This window comes from Penicillium pulvis, assembly GCF_028828015.1.
Source record: "Penicillium pulvis strain IBT 33274 chromosome Unknown contig_12_segment0_segment0, whole genome shotgun sequence".
Classification (NCBI taxonomy): domain Eukaryota; kingdom Fungi; phylum Ascomycota; class Eurotiomycetes; order Eurotiales; family Aspergillaceae; genus Penicillium; species Penicillium pulvis.
In genome coordinates, this window is record NW_026643072.1 from 3,370,034 (window position 1) to 3,396,617 (window position 26,584).

Sequence of the window (26,584 nt, forward strand, 5' to 3'; positions counted from 1 at the left end):
CCCTCGTCCTGACTCGCCATCATGTTCTCCGTCCCCTGCAAGCAGCCTGCGCCGCAAAGTGCAAGCTATCAGACGAACCGGGGTGACGAAATTTGGGGGCCGACAACAACTACTCGCTCTACCCCTCTTGAGCCAAGGCTATCTGCACCCGATACTGCAGTCGTCGAAGCATTCCCACTTCACTACAGCCCGTTGGCCTCTCTCACCCACTCATTTCTCGCGCTTGTGGTTCACCCGCTACTACCTGAGGTGTAGTTGTACTGTTGAAATTCACATCGTCGTTATTCCCAAGTGGCGCCCGGGGGGCCACCGCCAGAGGGGTTGAACCATTGTGTCGGGCCACAATCCTGATTTCCTCAACGCTGGCTGGATGGATTTTGGCCCTCTTGCACCAGCCGTGAGGTATCCGGAAGATCTTCTCTTGTCTTGGATAAGCCAACAAACAAGCCAACAGAACATGCGGAAGCTTGTCGGTTTTTCGTCAGAGACCCCCATTCACGATATAATTCCAACATATGCGGGCGCATCTGCTGCCTCGTCATCTTCTTTTTCTAACCCTTGACGTCGGCTTTAAGTCTGTCGCTCTTTGGGTCAAGTCTCAACGGTCTCTGTGGGGGGAATCTGACCAGCCCTGAAATGAGCGCCGCTTTGGGGAAGGATCTGTCCTCCCACTAAAGAAAATAAGGTATACCCTTTTTTTCTGTAGGCAGCAGAGCTGTCTACTTGAGCTCCCTTTCATGGGAAAACTTTCCCGAATCATGGCGCGCTTTATGAAAAGGTTCAAGAAGAAGCAGAGGCTTTCAACGGAATATCATGACCGCTTTGGTGATCCTGATATCAGTTACCCCAACGAGGGATCTTGGAACCAGTGGAGCCAAACGTCAGGATTCGTGGCCAATGCTTCTATATCTACAGAGGCCCCTCATCGCCTCCAGCCAGATGATCACCGACACTATGGGCGACCCTCTGTTCCACCTCTACAGAACCAAGGCTGGAACGACTTCAATCCCCATCACATCCACACTCACAACCCAACGGAATCGATACACGATGGTTCCAACTTTCCAAAGGGATATTTTGATGCAAGCATTCGTCGTCGCCCTGAGAAAACCATGAGGCCTCAATTTCAAGGCCTGGGGATCGATAGTCCTCGGCACGATATGCGAGACGACATCAGGGAGAGCGACGGAGACGACGACAGCATCTGCGACCCAGCCGAGGAATCTTGCGACGAAGAAGACGAGGAACGCGATACTCTGGGTGACCCTCGAGAACTTATTTGCCGTGGCTACACGACCGGAGATATTCCACGTGTGGGCCAGGATGAATGCGGCTCATACGATCGAGCAGCAAAATCGCCGGCGCTGTCTATCACTTCTCGCATGCGGCGAGTCAGTATACAAAGCTCAACCACTCAAGCGTCCTCTGTTGCGGGTAGTTCTAGAAGGACTAGTTACACTGCGGCTTCTTCTATCTCTGCACCTTCTCTTCCCGATACTCCCCGATTTGCCTCCCATACCATGCATCCTGCACATGCAGAGAAGCGACCGCCAGTCCCTCGTCCGAAGGCCCGGGACCCTGAGCCAACTCCTACTCAGCCTGAGTTGGTACCATCCTACGATGAGCTTTATGGATGATCTGGGGACAATATTTTTTTATTCTGTTTCTTTCCACTTTCATTTGATTTAGAAAAATTGTGTTTTTAACGAGGGCGGCCAAATTTGCTTTTATTCGACAATCTCATCTTTCTCATCTTTTGGAGGATGCAACTCACCTAACGTGAAATTAATTTCTTTCTCGGGCACCAAGTTTAGTGCTTGCCCGAATGCAATACTTCCTTTGACTCTTGATCTTTTATCCGTGTAAGCGAACATTGCGCTATTCCTGCTAGATGTTCAGCATTATCACTGTTTAGCACAAACTCCACCGAAGTAAACCTGTATTTCCCCCACTTGTGTACGACTCTTGGCGCTTAGCATTTCTCAATTTCTTGATTTCCTTTCAGCTTCGAGGCCAGAGTTGGAAAAGATGAGGGGTTGCAATGGTGAACACCCGCCGGTCCGTGCAGTATGCAGCTGCAGGTCGTGTCACAGTCACAACCGCCCACTCGCCAATCACCCCTCAATCTTCATCACACTTGTCACGCCCCGAACGGGTCCACTTGAACAAGGGTAACTGGTCGATCCCGCTCCAGCAACCAACCGTTGGTCTGCAACTAATCTCATGAGTGGCCCTGTCCAGCCTCTCTGCGATGAGCTCTAAGCGCCGAGTGGTCACCTTGCGAGGGGTGTGCTTGATTCGACAGGCACATCCTTCGCCAAAGCACTAAGGCAAATTCACACTGCATGGCGAATCACTCGGTCGCCAGCCTTTTCGCGACTGGACCACTCCACTAAATCGTCACACCCTCTGGTGTGAGAGCTCTCGGACACTGAAAAAAGAAGCTTTTCCTCCCGAAGACGCTCATCTTCTGACTTGTGCTTCCTGTCAGCTTTTCCATGAAACCGTGATCGTCATATTGCGGCGCTTGCCTTCTGCTTCTTTTTTGGCGGTCGAAGGAACAAGCTAACACCGCTCTGCTTCCCATCCACCATGCTTGGGCTCTGGCAGTCCAAGATGTCGGCATTAGCACTCGCGGTCTTGCTGAGCACCCCAGCTGTGCTGGGGTTGCGGGTCACATCTGGCTCCTCATGTACGGACAGCTGTAATAAATGGGGCGCGGCCACCAACACGACGGCCGACGAGATCTCGTGTGTGGACACTGCGTTCAACAGCACAACAAAGGGCAAAGACTTTAAAGACTGCATTACCTGCGAGTTAGAAAGCACCTATGAAGATGATACAACCGGTGAAACTGATGTGAACTGGGGTCTCTGTATGCTCCTCCGTGAACCGTCGACTTTGACAACGCTAACGGGATCAGATAATCTGCGATTTGCGCTCTCGACCTGCGTTTTCGGATACCCTGAGAGTATCTCCAATGTATCGTCTCCATGTCCAGTGGCGTGTGGGACGGTTCAAGATGCCGTGCAGTTCGAGATTGAGGACCCGACTGCGGACAACTTGGGTGCATGGTGTGATACTGCGTCCTTTGCAGACAATGTAATCAACACCTGCGAATTTTGCTACAACCTCACAACTAACCAGATCTACCTGGCAAACTGTACGTACTCCTTGTCAGCAGCAAAGATGAGAAACAAGTACCTGACTTTCGAAATGCAGTCCTCGAGTCCATCCGATATAACTGCCACTTCCCAACAACCAGTGGCGACGAATTCGCCGTCTCCCCAACGAGAATCTTCACGGAGTCTCTTCTCCCCTCAAGCATGTCCCTCACCACCCCAAGCGCAAGCTCCTCCCACGTAAACCTAGGCCTGGTAATCGCGCTCCCTGTCCTAGCCTTCATCATCATTTGCCTCGGCATCGGAACCTGTTGCTTCTTCTACATCCGCTACCGCAGAAAGCGCAACCGCCAAAATCGGTTCCCGGACCATCTGTATGCCCGCTATAATGACACCACCATCAGCACGCCTATGCAGGGCCAGGGTGAGTGGACACAGCAGCAGCAACAAATGTACTCCGACTATCAGGCTTTTGCACAGATGCACGCTGCTGGGTACGGGCAACATCATGGTTTCAATGAGCAATACGGCCAGGCTCATGAGATGTATGGTCTCAAGCCCAAGCAGGATATCCAGCCGCAGGCTACGGAGATCACTGTTCCCGGGCCTCATCCAGGCCCTGAGCAGGCTCCTCATGCTTTTGGCACGGACCAGAAGCATGCTATGTAATAATCTCTGTTGATACCTGTGCTGCATATGGTTGAAGAGTGAGCAGTGCATCTTGAAGATGCCTAAGTCAGCAAAATAGTTCTGAGATATCCATTGATCCTCACGGCGAATGTTGATGTTGATGTTGATGCTTGTTGGCGATAAATAATGATTGGCTTCTGGGGTTCTCTGACCCCCTCATTCAAGGCGTTTTGGTCTCCTTTCTGATTTGCGTGCGATGAATATATCCCAACATCTTGGATGGATGATAGCTGGACTGAAAGACATTCCTTGAATACCTTACTAGGTAGTGAACCGCAATGCAAAAGAATCATCATGAACGAACACCCAACAGAAAACCAAGTCGAAGTAAATAGATAGAGACACTGTAAATCTTAAAGTTTTTGTAGATTTTGGAGGGCAAAGTGACCCAGACAAAGAGGAAGAGAAGCGAGAAAGAGCGCCGTATTTATTCCTAACCAAGCTTCCGCCCTCCCTCGCACAAACCTTCGAAAAGTAGATAAACACAGCTCTCAGAGCACCACATTCCCAAAAATAACCTCAACAAAACCTTCTTCACACCGATCAACCTCGTATCTGTATATCACAGTTTACCGGCCCGCCACACCCTCGTCAGATTGGTTGGTGGGTGGGTTTCAGCACGCACCGCCAAGAGGTCGAGAGGGTAAGGGTCCAATGGGGATGCGGGGAGGCTATTTTTGGGCGAGAGCGATCCTTCGGGCTGCCTGTGTTTACCGTGAGAATAGACAGGTATGGGCTTTTTGCTGGGGAGATACTCGGTGACTCCGTACAAGTCCCAGAGACGGGACCTATTAATAGGGAGTGCGCTGGCGGGGTAATGAGATAAGGTGAGTATGGACACAGCTGTCATGGCATATCCTAGGATTTTCTGTATATGATTGGGTCTCCACTAAGATCTCAGACGATCATTTCTTATAGGCTCAAGCCGTTAGCTTAATGAGTAGAGGCCCAGGGTCCTTTGGCGAAACATCTACAGTACACTCAATTGTACATCCAATCAACCTTTTCTTGAGATGGCTGGGAGGCATTTCATATATCATTTTTCTTGTTCCGAAAATAGAGAGGAATTGAAAAAATATTTCTGAACCAATTAAAGGCCTCCAATAATACCAGAAACCGACCGGAAAGGACTGGCGAAAGTGCCTGATTCCTATAGTTCAAGCTCAGAGTGGACCCACCAAAAGCTTCCAGCATCTTAACCTCGTCGAACCTCAATTCATACCAACCACCAGAACAACCTCTCACCCCCACAATGTCAACCCTCAGCCAAGACCAGATAAAAGTCCTCGAGCAATCCCGCCAACGGCTCGTTCAACTAACCCGCTCCCTGGGCTCCCTAATCGCAAGCCTCAACCAAAGCGACCCTCTCCCGCAATGGTACGCGCAAACCACCACCCACCTTCCAGCCAAACCCAGCTAACGAATCCCAAGGTCCTCCCTCCAATCCCAAGCAAGCATCATCTCCAATAACCTCATCAGCGTCTCCAAACACCTCTCCGAACACAGCGACCTCCTCTCAACGCTAGTCGCCTATCCAGGCCCCGAATACCCCGGCCGCACGCAAGCAAATACCCTGGAGCAACTCCTCCGCACGAAACTCGATCCTCGCGTCGAAGACTGGGTCGCGCGCGGTCGTGTCGCTGGTACAGATCCCACGCAAGCACCGGTATTCAACATGACCGCGGAGAACAAGCCGCTTAGCGAGGCGGAACTCAGTGAGCTGTGGGAATGGGCGCCGTTTGAAGCGAACCAGGAGGCAAGGAGACGGAACTGGGGAGGCAACTTCACGCTTGAGGAGCGGGAGGGGCCGGGGGGTATCCAGGGTGTTGTTACGGGGTTAAAGAGGCAGTTGGAGGATGATGAGGGGGACTCCGATGAAGAAGAGGACGATGATGAGGAGGGTGAGGATGAGATGGAGGTTATCGGGGTTCATCGGAAGTCTGGGGGTGGATCTGGGTTGGAGTATGACATTGCGGTTCATCATGCGCATGCTGTTGAGCCAGTTGTGCCTCTTGGGGAGATCTTGAGGTACATGACTACTGGGCGGATGCCGTAGATATGTCTCCGCAATCATTGACTCGTGATCCTACCGAGGGGCTGCTGTCTATTTGTAGATGGAGGTATACAGGAATGGAATGGGGCTATAATCGGGGTTGGTTCCATGAATGTGACCGCATGAAGTCCGAAATTGTATTATTAAACGAATTACAACGAAATTTGAAAATGAAGCGCAGTATAAGAAGTGAAACAAGTCTTCTAACCGCGGCGCCGTGTGGTGGGCGACTTCGAGCTTGACTTGGGCACCGCAGTGCTTTGGCCTGAGGCGATCGGGTCCGCAGACTTGCGGGGGGCCTTCTGCTTGGGCGCAGGGCTGTTCCAGTAGTAGACCATCTGGGCAGCGAGAATCACGTTCAATGCGAAACCCGACATGAATCCGTAAAGAATCAACTTGTCGTCGACTTCCTGAAGAGTGGTGAAGATGCGGGAAAGGGAACCGACAAGGTAATTGAAGACCTAAGCACAAAATAATGTCAGTCACGTAAAAAAAAAAGCTATACTTCGATGCGAAACATACCGCGAATGCGCTCAGCTGTCCAGTTCCGCCCTCCTGCCAGATAGTATAAATTTGAGGGACCTTGCTAGCAATGCTCAAAGCTCCCGCACCAGCCTGCAGGTAAGACATAGTCTGCGCATCGACAAGAGTCTGATCGAAAAGCAGTGCGTAAACACTAGCAGCAATAAGAGCGACAAAGGTGGCGGCGGCGGCAGACCGGCCGGCGAAGGTCAGGACCAGCACGCTAACGGCGACATCTTGAATGGCGATAAGAGCCGACTCGCCGTATGTGGTGAAGGGGAACTGGTTGCGCACACCGTAGGAGAGGGTGATGAGCAGACTGGCAGTTTCCAACGCGTACGAAATGAAGGAGACACCGGCGGAGGAGCGCGAGTTGATCAGCTTCAGGATCTGAGGGAGCTTGACCACTGCGCTAGCACCGACGATTGCGAGTCCGAGGGCTTTGGAGATTGCGAGTGGTAGGCAGGCGGGGTCCTTGGTGAGGTCGAGGTCGAGGACAAGCGCATGGTGGCAGTCCGCGCCGATCAGCGAGATGGCCAAGTCGTGGATGGGTTGAGGGACCTGTGCGACGATTGGTCGGAGGTGTACAAAGATCGGTTCCAAAGTGGTTTGCAGACTGGAGACATCCATGGTGACGGTGTTTGGTTGAGGACAACGTGGTTGAAAAGAAATGTTTGTGTTGACATTCCCACGAACAGCGATTAGATACAAAATGACATAATCACGGTGCAGAAAGCCGTCAATATCAACAAAGGATTTACGGCGCAACGTCAATGCTTCTGAGTGAATGTAAGTAAACAAAATATAAACAATCATTACGCAGATACCCAAAGCTAAGCCATAGAACCATTTTGAATTTTCAAGTTGCGGCTACCCTGGTCTCTATACATGCTAGCCACAGGGTGTCTTTAATACCCTTGCTTGAAGAACTGCTAAAGAAGCTTTACATGCCTGACGATAAGTATAAATATATAAGTATCGTATGCCCAAGTAATTTGAGCCCCTTGTAATAGTATATTGATGCCGTAAACACGGAATAGTACGGAGTAGATCTGGCATTGAAGCCGAATAAATTGCGGGTTTGGTCCGTGCCGCCGCCGGGGAAAGTTCGCATCGTTCCACTTTTCTCCCCTTCACCTGTTAAGGATCACAGACGCGCCATGATCCTGTTACGGTCCGCCCTATTGAGGCCCATACCGCCTCAAGAGGCGGTTCTGTGTTCGCGATGTCTAGTTCGATCGCGACCCTATGCCCCCTCAACAATTCGGGGGTTCCTAACGTCCTCAAATCGGCGAACGGGCATCATGGCGAATCAATCCACCTCGCCCCTCCAAAAGACCTACTTCTCTCCTAACAGATTTTATGATGGCTCAAATACTACCGGCGGCTTGCTTTCATCAATCGCATCCTCAAATGCCAATCCCCAGTCCAATTCCTCCAACTCGCAGCCCCCGAATACCTCCGCAACTCCGAACAGTACGCCCGAGTCAGCTACTCCAATTGCGCCGGAATCTGCCCAAAGTGAACTGCCACACCGACGGAGGAAACGCTTGAAGGAGGAGTCTAATAGCGCTCAACCGGAGCAGTCACTTCCACTGGATGCGTCGACGCAATTGTCGAACATCTCTGCCGCTCTCCCCACCACCTCCCTCCGCCGCAAATTCGCTGCATACCTCGCTCTGACGAAGCCTCGACTCTCCTTCCTGGTCGTTCTTACCACAACATCTGCATACGGAATGTACCCCATTTCGTCGTTGCTTGCCCTCGACCCGGCCATGACCCCTCTCCCAACGCTCTCGACCTCAACCTTGACATTGATCTACTTGACCGTGGGCACATTCCTCTCATGCTGCAGTGCCAATACCCTGAACATGATGGCTGAGCCGAAGTATGATGCATTGATGTCTCGGACACGGAATCGCCCACTTGTTCGCGGGCTGGTCTCGCACCGTGGTGCTATGCTATTTGCTATTGGTACCGCGGTCATCGGTCTTGGTCTTCTGTACGTCGGAACAAACCCCACAACAACAGCCTTGTCTGCGGCAAATATCGCCCTGTATGCATTCGTGTACACGCCATTGAAACGCATTCATGTGATCAATACGTGGATCGGAGCAATTGTCGGTGGCATCCCACCGCTGATGGGCTGGATTGCTGCGCAAAACCAGGTCGCTACAACAGGGCATGACACCTGGCGTGACATGCTGTTTAGCGAAGAAAGTATCGGTGGATGGTTGCTTGGTGGTATCTTGTTTGCCTGGCAGTTCCCTCATTTCAACGCCCTGTCTCACCTCATTCGCGACGAATACAAGGGGGCAGGCTACAGAATGCTTGCCTGGGTTAATCCGGCTATGAATACTCGTGTTGCATTGCGGTATTCTGTGCTGATGTTCCCCATGTCCATCGGTCTTTGGTGGGTCGGTGTTGTCGGTCACGGCTTCTTGGTTGGAAGCACTGTGGCCAATTGCTGGCTCGTTCGTGAAGCTTATCGATTCTGGCAACATCAAGGTGCGCAGGGCACCGCCCGTGGTCTCTTCTGGGCTAGTATCTGGCAATTGCCTATTCTACTTGTTGGTGGACTAGTCACAAAGAAGGGCTTGTGGGATGGTGTCTGGCGAAATATCTTTGGACAGCCAGAAGAGGAAGACGACGAGGAATATCTGTATTATGAAGATGAGGAGGAAGATCTTGGAACTAGTTCTAAGTCACAAGATGTTTCTGTCCCATCAGTGAAGCGGAGCAACGCTTTGTCTACTGCATGAGAGACTTCATGACCAGTTTTCAGGTATACATTGTTGGAATATTGGTATAGACATACCTTTCCACAATTTCTTTTGTTTCCTTTCTGGATTATCCGGTTCAGCTTTATACAGCGGTTGGGAGTGGCGTTTTTTTGTTTCCATTTTCTTCTTGTATAACATGTCCATATGGAGCCAATTGAATCACCTCCAATATCATCAAGATTATAAACCTTGCCTGGGTAGTTCGCTTTGGACCGAATCGAGTGTCCTTTTGAAGCTGTACTGGAACAGAGTGCGTGCCAACACACAAAAATCACTGGTCTACAGCGCTTTTGTGCATTTCTTCTCCGTTCCCGCGAGCTTGACCACGACTGATCGCAAATAATGTGCTTCTAAGCGTCGTATTACGAGTAATGTAGTCAGCATTTCTGCTATCAAGGGTCCACTGGTTATGCATTTCGTGTACTTATGACTTGTAATTCAACAATTGGACTTGATAACTCCGTCACCCCTTCTCCGGCAAGGAAAACCCCTCAAACCGAGTTCCGTCTATACCAATCTTGCACAGCCGCTTCGATATATATGCGGAATTTCTCCTGGTCCCTCGGCGACGCGAACGAATTCACGATGATATCAACAATGCTCTGAGAATCAACCAAGCGAATTCCATCTTGCTTAATATCTTCCATTTCCTCCTTAGTTGGGAACGTATAGTACCCACTTGCTTCGGTCTTCTGAGGGGTTTTGGATAGTTCTTTTCCCCTGGAGATTTTATCCAAGGCAGCTACTGAAACAGCCACTCCCATTTTGTAGACATCCGCCATAAATGCTAGCATTGATTTAGAATAGTCAATGGGATGCTCTCGGATGTCAATCACATCTCCGGCGTCCCAGTCCTCATCAATATCGTGGAGCGAATACCCGAAATAAGTCTCCTTGTTCTTCATGGCGCGGACGGTCGTCATAACTCCGCGGTAGGCAGGCAGTACGCCGGGGTGAAGATTCAACAGGCGTCGGGGCTTGGAAAAGTATCGAATGATGTCTGTTTTGAATCGCTGATAGCAGCGCACTGATAACCCGACACTAATGTGGTGCTTGTCAAGCGTCTTTATGAAAGACATCTTGTTGACATTGGGTACTTTTTCAACGAGGATTCCGTATTTGGCGCGAAGCTGGTCCACTGTTTGATGCGTTGCGCCGTACGAAAAATCATCTTTGAAGTAAGGCAAAATATACTGCTGAAGTAATTCTCTTTCAAAGAATGCCAGCTCTCTGAGGTCGAACAATGTCGAACTGCGACTAGCCTTGTGTTCTGGAAGAAAGACGTACGGAACATGACCAGCAGCAAGAAGTTGAGGGACCATTCTGCTCATCATGAGGTGCGAGAAGAGATCTGATCCACAGAATATTGCCACGTGTAACGACCGGGCACAAGGGGTTTGCGTCAAACTGTAGGAGATCCGAGAAGCATGGGCTGCGATACGGTCGATGGCACTCACATAGAAATGTGAACCACATGTGAGCGATCCGATGGCGTATAGCCCTGGTGAAGCGCTCAAGTCGTCAAAATCCACAGATATCCCACCCCTGGGGTGGGGGGTAATCAGCGTGTTCTTCAATGCAGATCGGAGAAGCGGCGACGGAATACGTTCGAGACTGCACTCTTGGCCCGTTGCCTCAATGATATACGGGGCCTCGATAATTCCAGACGAGGTCTCTGCTTTGAACGTACCATCCCATCTGACACTCTCTCCTTTGACAATCTTGAGCTGCCCACTTTCTAGCATCCTGACGATTTTTTGTGCATTCTGCACAGGCATTCCATGACGGAACCTCATCCATGTGCTGTGGTATTTCTCCATGAATAGCTGTTGGCTTCGTGGGGATAGTCGATTCCAATATCGCTCCACAACAGGAGCCGTGCCTCGCAGAACAGCTTGCCACTGCACTTGATTGGTCATTGCAGCCTTGATGTCCTGTCGTAGTTGCTTCTCTGGAGATGAATCATCAATGATCCAGCTCCAATCCCCGTTTGTAGCTTGTGAAAGTTCAGCCATTAGACCACTTGTGACTTGAAGAAGGCTGTCGTCCGGGTCCGATTCAAGTTGTTTAGCAAGCTCAAACAGGACGTACCGACGCGAATAGGTAGTCTGGTCTCCTTGAACTCGAGGCAGACGGCCACCGCGTGACATCAAAGTGATCGTTCCTCTGTGACCATTATCACAGAGGTAGGTTGCAGCATCAATAGCAGACAAGCGAGAGCCAACGATAATCACCGAAGAGCTAGGTGGAATAGATTTGAATTGTGATAGAGGCCATGGGCTCGGAAAGAATCCCGGTAAGTTGAGCAGATGGGAGTTGTACACCGAGGTAAAATTACCAAGGGCGAGAACGACAGCCTGCGACACTAGTGTTGTTTCGTTGGAAAGGGCCAAAGAAAAAGCACCATCGCTCAATCGTTCGATTGCTTTGGCTTCCTCATGAATGACGGAAACGTTCAACCCAGCCTGCTCAGCTGCACTCATTGCTTGCGCCCATGTATGTTGAAGATACTCTCCATAGTTCAGCCGTGAGGGAAATTCGCCTTCTTTCAGGCTTGTCCGCCACTCCGTAAAGTGCTGAGGCTTATCAAAATACAGCCCCATCGTGTCGGTATGCATATTCAAGATTGTTCCTGAACAGGAATCCGAATACGCTAAGCCAGGGCCAGGAATTTGACCCTTTTCTAGTATAACAACTTTTCCAATATGGTCTCCATTCTTGGCTCTTTCAATCAATTGAAGAAATACGGCGAGTCCGCTTGCTCCGCTTCCCACCAACGTAATGCTGAGTGGTGGAGAGGACGGAAGACTAGAGGAAGAGGAAAACAATTGAGGTAGAATCTGAACCATTGTGGATGATATTTTGATAATCTTTTTCAAGGTTTCTTCAGAACATACCTAGGTAGGCTTGGTTAAGTCCAACTTTATATCTCAACATCAGCACACAATTCTTCAGCTGACTACCCCTCACGCTATGCAGTTTCTAGGTTGAGGGCAAAGAGATTGTCATACAAGGATGTGAGCTAAATCTAGTCAACTACAGGCGCCAGGATGAAGCATTCGGAGTAATGAATGATGTGATTGCCCCAACATGGAGCAAAAGCACAGTCATACCCACTTGCTGATGCAGTCACTCATGAATACGCCATCCTTGTGAGCAATGGAGGATGAAGATCATATCACAATTGAGAATAGGAAAGCTGATACTGGACGATTTCCCACCAATACACAACACTCGTGTCCATGAATCCTTCAGGAGCATGCAGTCTGGCGGCGGATCCAGAGTAAAATAATACTATTTCGTCTACAAAAAGAGCTACCTGCAGGGATTTTCACCTTTCAGCATAATTTCTCAAGGATGATGAGTTTCAATTACCAAATGCCAATGACCATGACACATGAGAGGACGTAACAATGCATAAATAACTCTCAAGATGGTCAAAGTATTTACGTAAAAAAGAAAAGAACGCAGTATCTGACATCTCCACCACACTTCCAAGAAACATCATAACTTGAAATGTGCTAATTCAAGCAAATAAGAGGAAGACAAATACTCATCTCAAAGATCTTGGCCCTCCTACGTTGCATCGAAAATGAAGATCACCTGGTGTTTGTATTACTACATATAGCTTGCCAAGTCGCGCATATCGAATAAATAAAACTCTCATTCTTTAATTTAGCACCAAGGCTCATCACTTGGCAACAGCGCTATACCAACTATCCAAGGTGAATCTTACGCAGAATCAATTCAAGATATCATCATGCGTGCTCCTCAGGCTCTCGGCACAACGATCTTCCCAGAAGACTTAACCAAAGAAATATACGCTGAGCTTGCGCAAACAGTTCGAAGCCTTCCCAACCGTCTTTGTCTCACTGCCCTGTTAGCGAGCGATGATGCTGGGTCGCATCAATATGCAGAATGCACTCGGGAAACATGTCAGAATATGTGAGTAACCAAACAAAACATGATTGAATATTGCAATCTCAAATTGTTGAACCTTAGTGGGATCGACTTCTGCCTGGTACGTTTGACGCCCAGAAATGTGGCGACGTACATCAAGGCGCTCAATGGGAACCCATCTGTCCACGGCATTATGGTATATTACCCGATTTTCGGAGACACGAGAGATGATGAGATCAAAAGCATGGTTGTTCCCCGAAAGGATGTAGAGGGACTCAATCGGCCCCACTCTTCTCATGAAGTAACGGATGAAGCCCAGCCCCGTTTGGCCCCTACAGTGCCATGCACGGCGAAAGCAGTGGAATCTATTTTACATTGGCTGGGTATCTATGATCGGAGTCTAGCCGTGGGGGAAAGGCTGAACGGATGGGATATCTGCATCATCAACCGATCCGATGTTGTCGGGCTGCCTCTCGCCCAACTGTTAGCGAGCCAAGGCGCCCGTGTCTATAGTGTTGATATTTTAGGGGTCCAGATCTACCAAGCTAGTCTGACAAGTGGGTCAGCCGAGGTGCGGAGTACGCCAACTGAGTGGACCCTTCAGGATGTTGTGAGAAAGTCTGGCGTGATCATCTCGGCGGTTCCGCACCCTACGTTCAAGGTGGATACGAAATGGATTCAGAGAGGGACGATCTGCATCAACGTTGCTTCCGCCAAGGTGAGTGGGCCTCATGCGAGTGACGAAAGTATTTTAATCTCATTATGCAGAACTTTGATGCAGAAGTCCTCGAAGTGGCCTCTAAATTTGTGCCCCGCGTTGGGAACTTGACTATTGCTGCCTTATTGGACAATCTTCTCCAGTGCACCAAGGTGCTCCCAGCTTAGGCAGCTTACTGCTCATTCCTTTCCTCGGACAATGATAGTTCAAAAAATCTCCTTTTCAAAAACGTACCGAATTTTGAGTGAATTTCGTTGACCTGTTCACTAAATTGTAAATTCAAGAGAGATCAGATTAAAGCTTATATAAAGTTTTTTCTTTACCCCTATAGTTTTCCAAAGTTACACGGGCAACCCTGCAATGAAGACAATGCAGGCCTGCACAGATGACACAATGCCAAGTGAGTCAGATCTTGGCCTTGATCTCTGTTCCAGTCTTCAAAACCCGAGCAGCAACGAGGATGCTGGCGCCAAGAAAAAAGACAAACCACCCCAAACCTGTGCTCCGATGTAACCATGCGACCTTGCAATAAGAGCACCGCCAAGAGGTGGACCGGTTAAGCAGGCAAAGCTGACAATGGTGAAGCCCATACCGATACGTGTTCCGGTCTTGGTGAGGTCCGGTGTCAGGCTAGAAAGTGTGGAGGGCCATAAGCCTTGGACACCATTGGAAAACATGCCATACAAGACAGCAAAAACATAGAGACCCGCGCTCGAGTCGACGGCGGCCCAACAAAACATCATTATGCTAGCCCCAACGGTAAGAGGAATGATTGTATTGAGCGGCCCGAAATAGCGATCCGCCAGGTAGGCAGGGATGAGCCGTCCGACTATACCTGCTCCGTTCGTCACGATGATGAGCGTGTCCGAATCGGAATAAGTCAAGCCTAGGACATTGCGCCCGAAAGCCCCGACATAATAGAAAGCAAAATAGAGCCCCCAAAAGTTGAAAAACATCCCGATGATGAATAAGATGTAGGTGGGTTCTTTGAAAGCGACCCAGTCAACCAATGGGCCCGATCTACGTGGAGGTAGTCGTGGCCGGAGTAGGAGAGCCGCTGGGATGCTTGTAGCCACCATCACAAAGCCCAGTACTCTTACTGTCCATCCAAATCCAATACTTGATATGAGGGATTTGACCAGACCCGGGAAGAGCATACCACCGGTTCCGCTTCCGACCAAGCCAAAAGCCAGGGCAAAGACCCTTCGGCTGGAGAAGTATGTGGCCACGAGTCCCATTACTGGGCAGAACTGCAAGCCACTGCCAAGGCCTGTGCAGATCCCCTGCGCAAGAAAAAGCTGCCAATAGCGGGTGGCGAGGGAAGTCATGAAGACCCCGAGCAGCTGCAAGAAGACCCCAGCATAATACACGTGGTAAAAGAAACCGGCATCTAGAGCACGGCCGGAAAAGGTCCCGATGAAGAAGATGAGAAATATTTGCACCGATCCCACCCATGAAATGGCGGATGGCGAGACTCCGAGTTCGGATTGGTAGTAGGCTTGAAATACACCAAAGCTAGCGATGTAGCCCCAGGTATTAAAACACACCAAGTGACCCATTACGGCCTGTGTCCATGCCTGGACGCCCCCATCTGGTGGCGGTGGGGGATCGGGAATTGTTGATGGTTGTGATGGAGTGTCGGGCACGCCAGTCTCCGTATCCTTTTCAGTCATTAGGGTTGCCTAGGACGCCAAAGTATGGATTAGAATGAATGGAGGGAAGCAAGAAAAACATGAAAGGAAGCCTCAGCCGAAAGACAGGCTTGATTTATGGGCATTGCTCTGGGTTGGTGACTTAACTACCAGGATTCCCTTTTGACTCATCATGTTGGTATCTTCTTGGAGATCTTTCTCCAACACCAGTCTTGGGGTTGCAGTTAGTTGCAGGGACCCGCAATATTCCTCCAATGGAAATTAATCAATTCTTCAAGCACTTTCAGCCTTGCCTTGCAAGCGTCTTTTTGTCGAAATGCCAAGCAACGGCTGATCAGCGCAATAAAAGGAGCAGATTGCGTTAGAATTGGACCGGGGATCAAGGGGCCTCCACAACGTTCGGGGGCGTACGTAATTCCGCAACTTACCATCGAGCAGATTTCCTGACTGAGTGCGCCTACATTGCCTTGTTCCTATTTGTGAAGGATTGGGCATTTACTTATGCTCTTAGTAATCTTGTGAAGTTGTAACTGACCATCGCTGTTTAAAAAATGATTACATTGATAGGGGATTGTGACCGGGTATCTAAATATATGGTACACTTATAGTACAAAGCTGCCAAGTGAATATGACAGATGCAACCAAATGCTCAGACTATATGGAATATCTCGCATCTACTTCCGCAGCTGCAAGTGATATGTCTCCAACGCCTGAGCAGTCATAGGAGTAGGCGCTCCAACCATAGCATCATCGCCACCCTTACCAGTCTTAGGGAACGCGATAACATCCCGTACAGACTCCTTACCCAGCATAACAGCAACCAGGCGATCGAATCCCAATGCGAGACCAGCATGGGGCGGACATCCCGCGCGCAGAGCATCGAGCAGATGCGAGAAGTCACCGAGACGTTCGGCGGGCATCTGCAGAATATCACGGAAGATGAACTCCTGTACGGCGGCGTCATGAATACGACGACTACCGCCACCAAGCTCGACGCCGTTGACCACAAGATCGTAGTGATCTGCCACAGCTTTGGAGGGGTCTGTCAGGAGGAGATCCACGTCGGCGGCGGTCTTGGGTGCGGTGAAAGGGTGGTGTGTTGATGAGAGGCCAGCTGCGCCACCTTGACCAGGCTCTGAGTCGGATGAGGGGGAGAAGAGGGGGAAGTCGACCACCCACATGAAGTCAAAGCCGGTAGGTGCGGGCTTGAAGCCTGATGAGACCGCAAAGGCATGAAGGGCACGGCGCAGGTCACCGATTGGTGTGGAGCCACCGGAGAAGGGGGCGCGAGGACGAGCTTGGAGGATGATGAGATCGCCGTGATCAGGATCCAGCAATTCTTCAACTTGCTCGGCGGCCTCAAAGCCGAAGGGCTGTAGGCCACAGAGTGGCTGCTTGCCGTTGTACACAAAGACACCTGGGCCACCATCGGGGTTGCTGTTGAATGGTGCACCCGCTGGGGAATCGAGGAACTGGCTGATAAACTGATGTGTTTCGGCTGGGTTGTTTTCGTTGCCTTCAAGCTTGAATGCCTCGACAATTGGGTCATTCAAGTCCGAAATTTTGCCCACAAGGTCGACAGGTAGCAAGTGGTCGATTTTAATGATTTCCATTCCGTACCTGGTGTCTGGCTTGTCAGATCCATAGCGGGCCATGACCTCTTGATATGGGACTCTGCGGAAAGGGCCCTCGGGGGCAGGGTCTTTCATCAGATTGGACCAGAGACGCCGGATGACACCTTCCACTGTCCGCATCACATCTTCGCCCTTCGCAAATGACATCTCAAGATCAAGCTATATCAAAGATCAGTAAAATTTTCAGTAGTGGGTCCTAACTGTCAACATACCTGAGTAAATTCGGGCTGACGATCTGCCCGAAGATCCTCGTCCCGGAAACAACGCGCAAATTGAAAGTACCGAGGCAATCCACTAGCCATCAAGATCTGCTTATACTGCTGCGGACTTTGAGGTAAGGCATAAGCCAAGCCAGCCCGGCGCGTAGGAACCAAAAACTCGCGGGCACCCTCAGGTGTGGACTTGAACAGCAACGGAGTCTCAATCTCCGTAAACGGCGGCTGACTCTGCTCCAACTCCTGTTTACAGATATTATGAGCCTTAGCCCGAAACCTCAGCGCGTCACGCAGCTGCGCATCCGAACGGAGCTGTAGATACCGGTGCTCAGGCGAGAATACTGTCTCCGGTGTCATGATGATCTCTTTGGGGAAATCATTCAGAGGGTGAATTTCTTCCAATGCCAGCTCCCATGTATCTTCGGCGGGTTTATCTCCCTCAGTAGGCTTTGCCTTCTTCTTTTGGACCGTTCCGCGCACTGCGACGGGGCTGTGAACGTTGAGTGATTTTAGCTGTTCGAAGGCCTCGTTCTTGGCAAATGCAACAACCTGCAAGCTGTGCTTCATTGTAGGGTCGGTCAGGCGGACAAAGGAGAGCTTCTTTGAGAGATCTGATCTATGGCCTAGGTATCCATGCAGGACGACCTCGGCGTTGGGCTCGGCCTGCGAGAAGAACGACTCGAAGTCATGAGTGGCAGGTGGGAATTCAACTACGGAGCAGAACAGTATTTTAGCGATTAACCAATATTAGAAATCTATATGCATATAACCAACCCGCTTTTTTGTAGGCCTCCAGGAAGCTAGGAAGCTCCGGCGACTGTTGCTCTCGGAGACAAGCCGGACGATGGAAACGCCGCGACGCCGCAATAGATCGCACACATGGTGTTGACCGAGAGCCACGAATCAAAGAGGAAATAGTAAAGCTCGAGCGAAGCCGCAATGGCAGCTGGACGCCCGCACTCAGCATTATGTATGAATAATATGCAGTAAACTGTCGATGACTGTCTTACGATTAAAAACGGCAGAAAAAGGAAGCGCGGAACCCGCCCGCCCAAAGCAGACTAGCGCGGGTGATTTTCATATAATTGCGGGTCAACACCGCTTTTTTTTTCTTCTTTCTTCATCCTTCCAAGTTTAATACTCGTGAGTCTACCTGTTCTCCAATGTTGATTGAATTCTCGAAACTGACCTCCTATACAGAATGATGAAAGCCTAGTGTGTTCTATATGATATATCTCAACTCCCTGAGGCTTGTGGCTCTCCTTCTCTTTTGAGGGCTTAAGGGCTGCAAGACTCGGGAGAAGGGAGAGTGAAATCTGCGTTCGGCATACCACCTTGTTAAACCAACGGACGCGATGAAGGCATCTCTGACCCTCTTTTCAACTTGAAGGTGTATTTCTACTGGCAAGACGCCGTAGATAGGATATAATGCTGTGCTTGGAGGAGAGAACTGAGTCGTGGAAAGGCTGTTCTTGGATGGAAGATAGCTTCCTTGCTATGGCAGGTTGCTAATTGGAAACCCAAGAGCGCTTTTATGACAATGTGCTCGTTCTCATCACCTCTGGCATATGCGACAACAAATAGGCCATAATGAAACATATATTCACACTCTGAAATCCATTCTATATCACATGTAATTACCTGAAAGAAAACCCAAAGGAAATATTCTACCCCTGACCAAAAATCATACTTTCTAAAACGGCCTTCTCGCCGCTATTTTCCACCAGACTCTTGAACACTCCGTTCTCAATGCCCATCAGCTCCTGGGGTGAAGCAAACTCAACCGCCTTGCCGGCATCCAGCACGAGAATCCGATCAAAGTCAGCAATGGTGCTCAGACGATGCGCAATGACAAGCAGGGTAGTTGCATTACGGCCAAATTCGGCCCGGATGGATTGCTGAATCTGTGCATCGGTCTCCATGTCCACTGCCGAAGTAGCCTCGTCCAGGACCATGATCTTGGGACGAGCGACAATCGCACGGGCGAGACAGAGGAGCTGTCGCTGACCCTGCGAGAGATTGAGACCTCCCTCGGAGATTGGCGCTGACAGCGACGAGAAGATGTTCGAATTGCTTGCTTGGACCGTAACAGTAGCGGTGTCCGGCGTAGAGCTGCCTGACGCGTTCTGGGAGGTGAGAGTCGCCTCATTATCCGACCCAGAAACCAGGTGTACACGAGCCAGGGCATCGTTTAGCTCAGTATCACTGTACTCCTCGAACGGATCCAAGTTGGTTCGCACAGTGCCCGAGAAGAGGACAGGATCTTGAGGGATGATAGCAAGCCGGCTACGGAGATCGTGTAGCTTGATCTTAGAAACATCCAGACCATCGATGGAGATCGTGCCCTGGCGGGCCTCAAGGAAGCGGAATAGCGCCAACGTGAGAGACGATTTACCAGCACCTGTACGGCCGACCACACCCACTCGTTGGTTCTTCTCGACGGTGAAGCTGAGCCCGTTGAGTACGGGCGGAAGATCTGGCGCATAGCCCACAACCAGGTCGTCGACTTCAAGACGTCCCTCGGTAGGCCAAGCAGCTGGTGCATCCACACCACCTTGGTTCTCAAGCTCGATGTTGGAGTACTCAATCACGCGCTCGGTAGCGTTCATGTTAAGTTCAATATTGGAGTATTGGCGCAGGGCAAATGCAATTGCTGAATTGCATTGCAAGGCAAAACTTAAAGCGAAACCTGCCATGGACGCTGACATGCCGGGAAGAGAGATCACAAGTGCTGCGGTGAGAGTGGAAAAGACTGCACCAACGACGTTCATGCGAATTCCTAGCCAGCGATTGAACAGCCACACCGTCCACCAAGACTGAGCATGGGCATTGATCTTGTCATACATGATTTCGATGAAAGCACCACTCTTGCTGAAAGCGCGAATGGTAATTAACCCAGCCAAGCTAGATCCGAACTGCTCCAAGACGGGACTTTTAGCGGTACTTTCCAGACGCTTGGCTTCACGAGCACCGGTGAGGAAGGTCAAAGACAGCCGAAGACATATCAAAAGGAGACCAGCCGCGAGAATGAGGACAAGTGGGGAGACGAGGATACCTGCGACGATGATACCAAAGACTTCCAAAGTCTCGGCCAATAGGAAACCTAATTCGTATCCCAGTCGCGAATCGATAACGTGGAAGTCTCCTGTGAAACGGTTCAGAATTCGGCCCAATGGGACGGTATCCAGCCAGCGGAGCGGAGCACGTAACACAGCAAACACGAGGGAGTTGAAAAGATTTCTCGAGGCGCGAATGCTGGCAGATAGGATGCAATAGTATCGAACGGTTCCGATCAGGCATGCCACAACGGAGATGCCCATATATACGCCGAGGTACATGCCGAGCTGGCCATTGGCCTGGGTTGCAGCAGACATATTTGTCTGCATCATAGAGTATTGGAGCATCACTTGGGTTGTTTCGGGATTGGCATGCGTATTGGCGGAAGAACCGGTCCAGACACTGATCCACCATGACTATAGTTCGATAGTTAGCAATTTGCAACTGCACTAGGTGCATCCTGAATCTTCAAACTTACTCGTCCAACCATTAGTATAGCATAAGAAACGTAGATCGAGATTGTCACAGCCCAAGTAAGAGGGCGGCCACCCATTCCGAAGTAGGTTTTGTACACAGTGAGTCGGACAGATCCCTTTTCTTTTGCCTCATCTTTGATAAATTTCTTGGGAGCATCTTTCGGTGGCGCAGTAGCATTTCCATTGGCTGCATTGCTCTGGCGTCGGTGTGACGCGTTCGAGATGACCTTTTGGAGTGTTCCTCCATCAATATCATTAGCATCCTTTTGGTCGTCAGGAATCTTTTTGTCCAATTCCTCTGCAGCTTGTTCCTCGCGAAGAATGTCCTCCAGGTGATTAGATTTCCGAAGGTCGTCAATTGTGCCGGCATATTTCACACGGCCATTCTCCAAGAGCACAGAATAATCTGTTAGGGGAAGAACAAGGGCAACGTGATGGGTAACAAGAACACGAGTGCGACCTTGACCGAGTTCGCCTGTCAGGGCATTTTCGTAGACATGTCGACCAGTGTGTGCATCCAAAGCACTGAAAATGTCATCCATGACGAGAACTCCAGCCCGAGAGTACAATGCGCGGGCGAATGACACACGCCAGCGCTGACCACCACTGAGGTTGACACCGTTCGCACCAATATCAGTCAGTTCACCATCAGGGAGCATTTCCAAGTCCTTTTCCAGCGCACAGGCGAACAACACTTTGTGATAGCGAGACTCATTATATGGCAATCCAAACAGAATGTTCGCTTTGATAGTTGCGTTCTCAATCCAAGGGATCTGTGCAACGTATGCAATCGCATCGTCGATAATCCAGTTGGCACTTGTAGCCAAGTGATCAAAACGATCTTTAAGAGCGGGCGGGACAGGCACTTTCACAGTACCTTCCAAGACATCACATTCACCAAGGATAGAAGCCAGAAGAAGACTCTTTCCAGATCCAGTACGGCCAGAAATCACACTGAGGCCCTTCTTCGGTAAGTCAAAGTTCAGATCACGCAGCTGGAATCGCTCCTCCTCATCTTCTTTCTCTCCAGGGTGATGCTCTGCGGGCCATGCCACAGAGGCATCCTCAAAGGAGATACTATCTCCAGGGAGGGTGTTGACAACCTTTTCCGAGGCGGCCATGTACTCATCAATACGGTCCGCACTGACAATAGCTTCCAGCAGGTTGGTGATGATTTCTGGTAAAATGGCTAGTGCCATCTCCAGAGAACCGAAAACAGACATGGCTGTGAATGCAACTGAAGCGGATAGCTCGCCGTGGATAAGGGCATAGACTGTCAAAGATACGCATGAGAAAGCGATAGGACCAAGAATCCAAATTGCCATGAGAAAAACGTCATAGAAGAAGGAAGTCCACAGCGCACCCAGCTCGCTTTCTCGGACCAGTCCGATCTTCTTCTGCCACTGTCCCTCCAAGGCAGAGAATTTTACTTGACGAATACCCTGGAGGACTTCAGTTACAATGGCCATTTTCTGATCCCGATGTTTCATGAGTTTGTCTTGTGCGCTCGTGTATCGCTTGGTAATAGCAATATTAATCGGCGCAATCAAGATAGAGATCGAGAGACCAGCAAGAGCGCTTTGCCATCCGAGAATTCGGATTAAGAAGAGGCATCCAATAAAAATCTTGAAACAGGCACTTGGGATCAAATAGAGGAAGGAGGCGACATCGGAAATACGGCGGGCATCCACGGCTGCAAGATTGACAATACTTTGGCGACTCTTCTTCATATCCTCCTCCTCATCTTCTTCCTCGTCTTTCTTATCTTCGGGTAGCAACGCCTTTGCAGGAGCTTGTGTTTCGTCCTTTTCCTTGGACTTTTTCGAGTCCTTGGCATCCTTTCGGCGCATCGATTTGGCGAACACCACAGCCGTAAGTTCCGCGTAAATGGGGATCGCAAGCCTGGACCAAACACACCAGAAAAGCCATGCCTCGATGAACGAATAGAAGGCCATAAAGACTCCCAGTAGGATGACCCAAGTCCATGATCGCTGAGATGACCATCCCTCACTTCCCCGACCCTCTAGGGAGTTGAGGATGTTGAAAAGCGCAACTTGTGGTCCAAATGTCAGGAACGCCATGACCGAGACCAAACAAAACTGGAGCACGAAAGTGCGCCAGTGCGCAATCATAATGCCCCTCCAAAGTTTGGCATTTCCTTTCGCGCGTTCAAAATTCTCGCGAAGACGGTGTGCACGCTTATCAGCTCGTAGCTTAGGTAGATCAGTCAATTCCAGATTCCTGTGGCCGATTGTAAAGTCTAGGAGATCACTGGCCCATACGAAGCAGTAGAGACCAGCAGTCGAAACTGTTAGCTCTTTATCTACTGCTTGGCCCTCGAAGAAGATATTTGGGCGACGCGGTAGAAGGATACTGAATATCGCGCGCAGGAGAGCACTGCTGATGTTCGCACCCACCAGGCCTATCCATGTACGATTTTGGAGAAGACCATCTTGAGAAACCCATGCTTGTTGAATTTCAAAGCCCGCTACAGCAATAGAGATGATGCTTCCTGCGAAGGCGAATTGACCCAGTTGGAATCGTATAGTTGGACGCGGTTCCGTGAAAAAAGCAATTCCTTGGATTGAAAGTAAGACCTGTGTGAAACCGCATGTTAACTGTCATTGTTTCATTTCATTTTTTTTTATTGGTCCGAGTATCAAGCGGGCATGAACGTGATTGGCGCATTTTTGTACGTACCCAAATCGCAAACTGTAGCCAGTTAGCTAGCGGATCGTTTAGATCGCCGCTTATAGTTGAGAGAATTGAGAGTGCCAAGGAGGTCGATAGACCAGTTATGGAGAACACTGCTATTGAAACGCGTTGCCATTTGTCTGAAAAGGCGCGGAGTGATTCCTCAGTAGCCTCGCCATCTTCGTCACGATAAGCAGTAATTGCTAGACTGGCTTCATCATATTGGCGTCGGAGAATGCGATCGGCAATACTTTTGACTGCTTTGATACTATCAAGGGCGACCAATCCCAGGGCGACCGAGCCCGTCACAGTGGAAGTGTTAGGGGACATGCCTCATACCATCACTGAAGGAATAAAGGAATAAAGAAAAGAAAGAAAATGAGGCGCGAGTAAACTAAGAGGCATAAGAAGAGCATGAAACGCCGTGCTTATCTTTAATCCGACAAAATAGTCATAGCGCATTCGCCATCCACTAAGGTCACATCCACGCAATCGAGCGGGGGAGGTCAGTGCTGATGCGTATACTCTTCGTGAGGCACTGTGAGTCAAATCCTTCCACAGTGTTGATCCTTGGTCTAGGCAATGGTGTCTCGTAATGCTTGACTGCGGTTCCCTATTCATCTCATGACTCTGCAACGCCAGTGCATGCCGCCAAGCCCGCGGTCTGAGGATAAAAGAACGGTGTAGGGTAGAAACGCAACTCCCATTGGCTGATTTCATGACTCACGACTCCAGCGGCTTGCATGGTACATGATCGGAGCTCCGTGGGAGCGGGCACCAATTCGGGCCTGGTCCATTGAAAAAGCCGAGAGTGGGGCGAACACTTCTGGTAAGGTCAGCGATAACGACCTATGGTGGAAATTGCACTGTAGCTGCAGTAGTGATTTTTGCCTGAATCTGCCCTTTGAGAAAGCGCATTTATCCTCGAGGAGTCGTTATTTTTAGCAGAACAAGTTGAAAGGATCCATTGTCATTGGACCCACTGCCTGTAGGGACACCCTGTGTAATACTGAAAGCTTCGATCTGGTCACGATAAGCATCATATGAGGACCCTCACTCTATACTGACATTTCATAGTTTTGACACTTGGTATCCTCTGTTCATGGACCCGAGTCAAATTTGAGGCCGAGAAGCTGACTCCCCAGCTCGTGGAGTCAAACCTGTCACTAGTGATCCACTAGTGTGGGGCCCCAAAGAAGTTGATTATCACTTGACTGCAACCTGATCTAAGATTGCCTCCACCCGTGGACTGCATGCCTGCATGAAACATGTTGTTTGATGAAGAAAGGAATTCAGTAGGCTCAAAGCGGACAGACTGGACTATATGTGACCAACACAAAGAAACACAATTGTCTCCAAGGGTTGCATATATCTTGGCCGATCTACACTAGTGGCATGCCAAGCCAAATCTTCAAAAAGCAATCGCTAAATGCACTGATAATAACAGAAGCCAGAACTCTATGAGATGATATTCGAAAATAAGGGTCAAGCTCTCGTTCTACAGCACATCTTAATCAAGTAACTCTTTCTATGCTTCTGTATTCAATTCGCAGTCCACATACCAATATGTTCTGTGGCTATATTCCGAGTCTACAGTCCGTATATTGTATTGAACAATTTGAAAGCTACAATGTCTGTCTCCTTGGCTATTTTTATTTTCCAAACTCATTGAAAATGCGGATGATTGATACCGTCCTCCCTTTCTTTTTCCAAGATCCATGGATCTTTTAGATGTGTGAAAGACCGAATGCTTCACGCTTTATATATCACATTCAAATATGATTCTTTGTCTTCTGTCTTGGTTCGTTTCAATCAATTAGCTATCAAAGGCTGTAGTTTTGAGTTATAAGATGCATTCGAGTATTCCTAATGGTGCCTATCACCAAACCACTCAAGACAACCTAAAAGGACAATCATAACCTTGCTTGAATTCGATATCTAAAATGGAAGAGGGTGCCTTTTTGAAATATGGCGAGCGCCAAATTCGGGGAATCTTCCGTATGAATTGGATGCTTAAACCAGTAACTGCTGTCCAGTGCAAGGTTGAACAGTCTACGCTTGAGATAGCCGATCTCCCGTGGTATGAGTCGGGAAAAGACGATATCTCTGCCAGTACTATGAACACGTTGGAGCTTTTTGATCTCCCATTCCGGGAGGACTACCATGCTTTGATAGCTTGGTGTTACACGTCTACTGTTATTTTCAACAATAAGAGTATGTTTGGAGGGCTCGTTTCAGATGGCCTTCTAGTTATCGAGAAGATGTTCAGAACGGATACAGGGGCTCATATGTCTGATGTGGCTCTGGCAATGTACCGGAATTTCTATGAGATAAATAATTTGAAACAGATTCTTTTCTGTAACGTCGTCAATACTGATACTGTTGACTTCTTTATGGAGGATCTCTACACTGAGAAGAATGGTCTCGATTTTGCGGGACTGGCTGGTGTTCAGAATTGGCCATATGGCACACCAGAATACCTAGCTCTTCTGACGACCCCCATCTGCTCGGTGGCAGTGAACATAGTTCTCGGAGCGTGGCCCCGTGGCACTCACTATGTTTCCAATATTCAGACCTGTCTGGGGGGTCGCAACGGGGCCGGAGAGATGAACATCATGGTGGAGATTGATGAAATACCCGCAGATCTGGTCAAGATGCCTAAGCTGGCCAAGGAGACCAAAGCTGCTCTGCTCGAAGCTCTTGACATGGATCCTAATATCTTAGACTCTGAGTCGAGCAAGGCTTCAGAGGGGTCGTCGTCATCAGAGCCCTTGGCAAAAAGGAAGAAGGCAGACGAGTCTAAGAAACGTAAGGTAGAAGAGGAGTCAGAGGCGGGCCCAGCAAAGAAAAGGGCAACAAAAGCATTAGCGGAGGAGGAAAGTCAAGAAATGGATGTGGATATGGATGTGGATGTAGAAGGAGGAAATGATCCGATTTACAAGCCGGGACCGGCGCCGAAGCAGGCCAAAGGGAAGGGCCGAGGGCCGAGGAAGCCTCCGGTGCCAAAGAAAGGCGGCAAGAGATAAGAAAGCAATTAAAGGCAGAGAGGATTCTACCTGAAAGCATGA

At 49.6% G+C, this 26,584-nt stretch overlaps 12 protein-coding genes across 12 annotated transcripts; 7 read left to right on the top strand and 5 right to left on the bottom strand.

Moving 5' to 3' along the window:
- Positions 1-21: 21 nt before the first annotated feature.
- N7503_002467 (uncharacterized protein) lies at positions 22-255 on the top strand (the record flags this gene model as incomplete). Its single annotated transcript, XM_057062014.1, has 1 exon — positions 22-255. One exon carries the CDS (start codon positions 22-24, stop codon positions 253-255), a length of 234 nt encoding a protein of 77 aa, XP_056925976.1.
- A 503-nt stretch (positions 256-758) lies between these two features.
- N7503_002468 (uncharacterized protein) lies at positions 759-1,637 on the top strand (the record flags this gene model as incomplete). Its single annotated transcript, XM_057062015.1, has 1 exon — positions 759-1,637. The coding sequence occupies one exon, from the start codon at positions 759-761 to the stop codon at positions 1,635-1,637; it is 879 nt and encodes a 292-aa protein (XP_056925977.1).
- Positions 1,638-2,133: 496 nt separating this feature from the next.
- N7503_002469 (uncharacterized protein) lies at positions 2,134-3,791 on the top strand (the record flags this gene model as incomplete). Its single annotated transcript, XM_057062016.1, has 3 exons — positions 2,134-2,875; positions 2,924-3,163; positions 3,223-3,791. Exons 1-3 carry the CDS (start codon positions 2,593-2,595, stop codon positions 3,789-3,791), a joined length of 1,092 nt encoding a protein of 363 aa, XP_056925978.1. The 5' UTR covers positions 2,134-2,592.
- A 1,273-nt stretch (positions 3,792-5,064) lies between these two features.
- On the top strand, positions 5,065-5,868 carry med8 (RNA polymerase II mediator complex subunit MED8; the record flags this gene model as incomplete). Its single annotated transcript, XM_057062017.1, has 2 exons — positions 5,065-5,189; positions 5,244-5,868. 2 exons carry the CDS (start codon positions 5,065-5,067, stop codon positions 5,866-5,868), a joined length of 750 nt encoding a protein of 249 aa, XP_056925979.1.
- Positions 5,869-6,068: 200 nt separating this feature from the next.
- N7503_002471 (putative monosaccharide-P-dolichol utilization protein) lies at positions 6,069-7,017 on the bottom strand (the record flags this gene model as incomplete). Its single annotated transcript, XM_057062018.1, has 2 exons — positions 6,069-6,326; positions 6,388-7,017. The coding sequence occupies 2 exons, from the start codon at positions 7,015-7,017 to the stop codon at positions 6,069-6,071; spliced, it is 888 nt and encodes a 295-aa protein (XP_056925980.1).
- A 674-nt stretch (positions 7,018-7,691) lies between these two features.
- cox10 (protoheme IX farnesyltransferase) lies at positions 7,692-9,149 on the top strand (the record flags this gene model as incomplete). The annotated part of the gene is made up of 1 exon (XM_057062019.1): positions 7,692-9,149. The coding sequence occupies one exon, from the start codon at positions 7,692-7,694 to the stop codon at positions 9,147-9,149; it is 1,458 nt and encodes a 485-aa protein (XP_056925981.1).
- Positions 9,150-9,661: 512 nt separating this feature from the next.
- N7503_002473 (FAD-NAD(P)-binding-domain-containing protein) lies at positions 9,662-11,773 on the bottom strand (the record flags this gene model as incomplete). Its single annotated transcript, XM_057062020.1, has 1 exon — positions 9,662-11,773. The coding sequence occupies one exon, from the start codon at positions 11,771-11,773 to the stop codon at positions 9,662-9,664; it is 2,112 nt and encodes a 703-aa protein (XP_056925982.1).
- A 1,157-nt stretch (positions 11,774-12,930) lies between these two features.
- N7503_002474 (bifunctional methylenetetrahydrofolate dehydrogenase/methenyltetrahydrofolate cyclohydrolase) lies at positions 12,931-13,955 on the top strand (the record flags this gene model as incomplete). Its single annotated transcript, XM_057062021.1, has 3 exons — positions 12,931-13,115; positions 13,173-13,788; positions 13,839-13,955. 3 exons carry the CDS (start codon positions 12,931-12,933, stop codon positions 13,953-13,955), a joined length of 918 nt encoding a protein of 305 aa, XP_056925983.1.
- Positions 13,956-14,225: 270 nt separating this feature from the next.
- On the bottom strand, positions 14,226-15,461 carry N7503_002475 (major facilitator superfamily domain-containing protein; the record flags this gene model as incomplete). Its single annotated transcript, XM_057062022.1, has 1 exon — positions 14,226-15,461. The coding sequence occupies one exon, from the start codon at positions 15,459-15,461 to the stop codon at positions 14,226-14,228; it is 1,236 nt and encodes a 411-aa protein (XP_056925984.1).
- A 653-nt stretch (positions 15,462-16,114) lies between these two features.
- N7503_002476 (aspartate--tRNA ligase MSD1) lies at positions 16,115-18,280 on the bottom strand (the record flags this gene model as incomplete). The annotated part of the gene is made up of 3 exons (XM_057062023.1): positions 16,115-17,233; positions 17,287-17,999; positions 18,064-18,280. Coding segments are annotated over 3 exons (2,049 nt in total), but the record flags the coding sequence as incomplete, so codon positions are not given.
- A 676-nt stretch (positions 18,281-18,956) lies between these two features.
- Positions 18,957-23,846, bottom strand: N7503_002477 (putative ABC bile acid transporter; the record flags this gene model as incomplete). The annotated part of the gene is made up of 3 exons (XM_057062024.1): positions 18,957-20,762; positions 20,825-23,419; positions 23,523-23,846. 3 exons carry the CDS (start codon positions 23,844-23,846, stop codon positions 18,957-18,959), a joined length of 4,725 nt encoding a protein of 1,574 aa, XP_056925986.1.
- Positions 23,847-25,459: 1,613 nt separating this feature from the next.
- Positions 25,460-26,542, top strand: N7503_002478 (uncharacterized protein; the record flags this gene model as incomplete). Its single annotated transcript, XM_057062025.1, has 1 exon — positions 25,460-26,542. One exon carries the CDS (start codon positions 25,460-25,462, stop codon positions 26,540-26,542), a length of 1,083 nt encoding a protein of 360 aa, XP_056925987.1.
- Between the last annotated feature and the right edge of the window lie 42 nt (positions 26,543-26,584).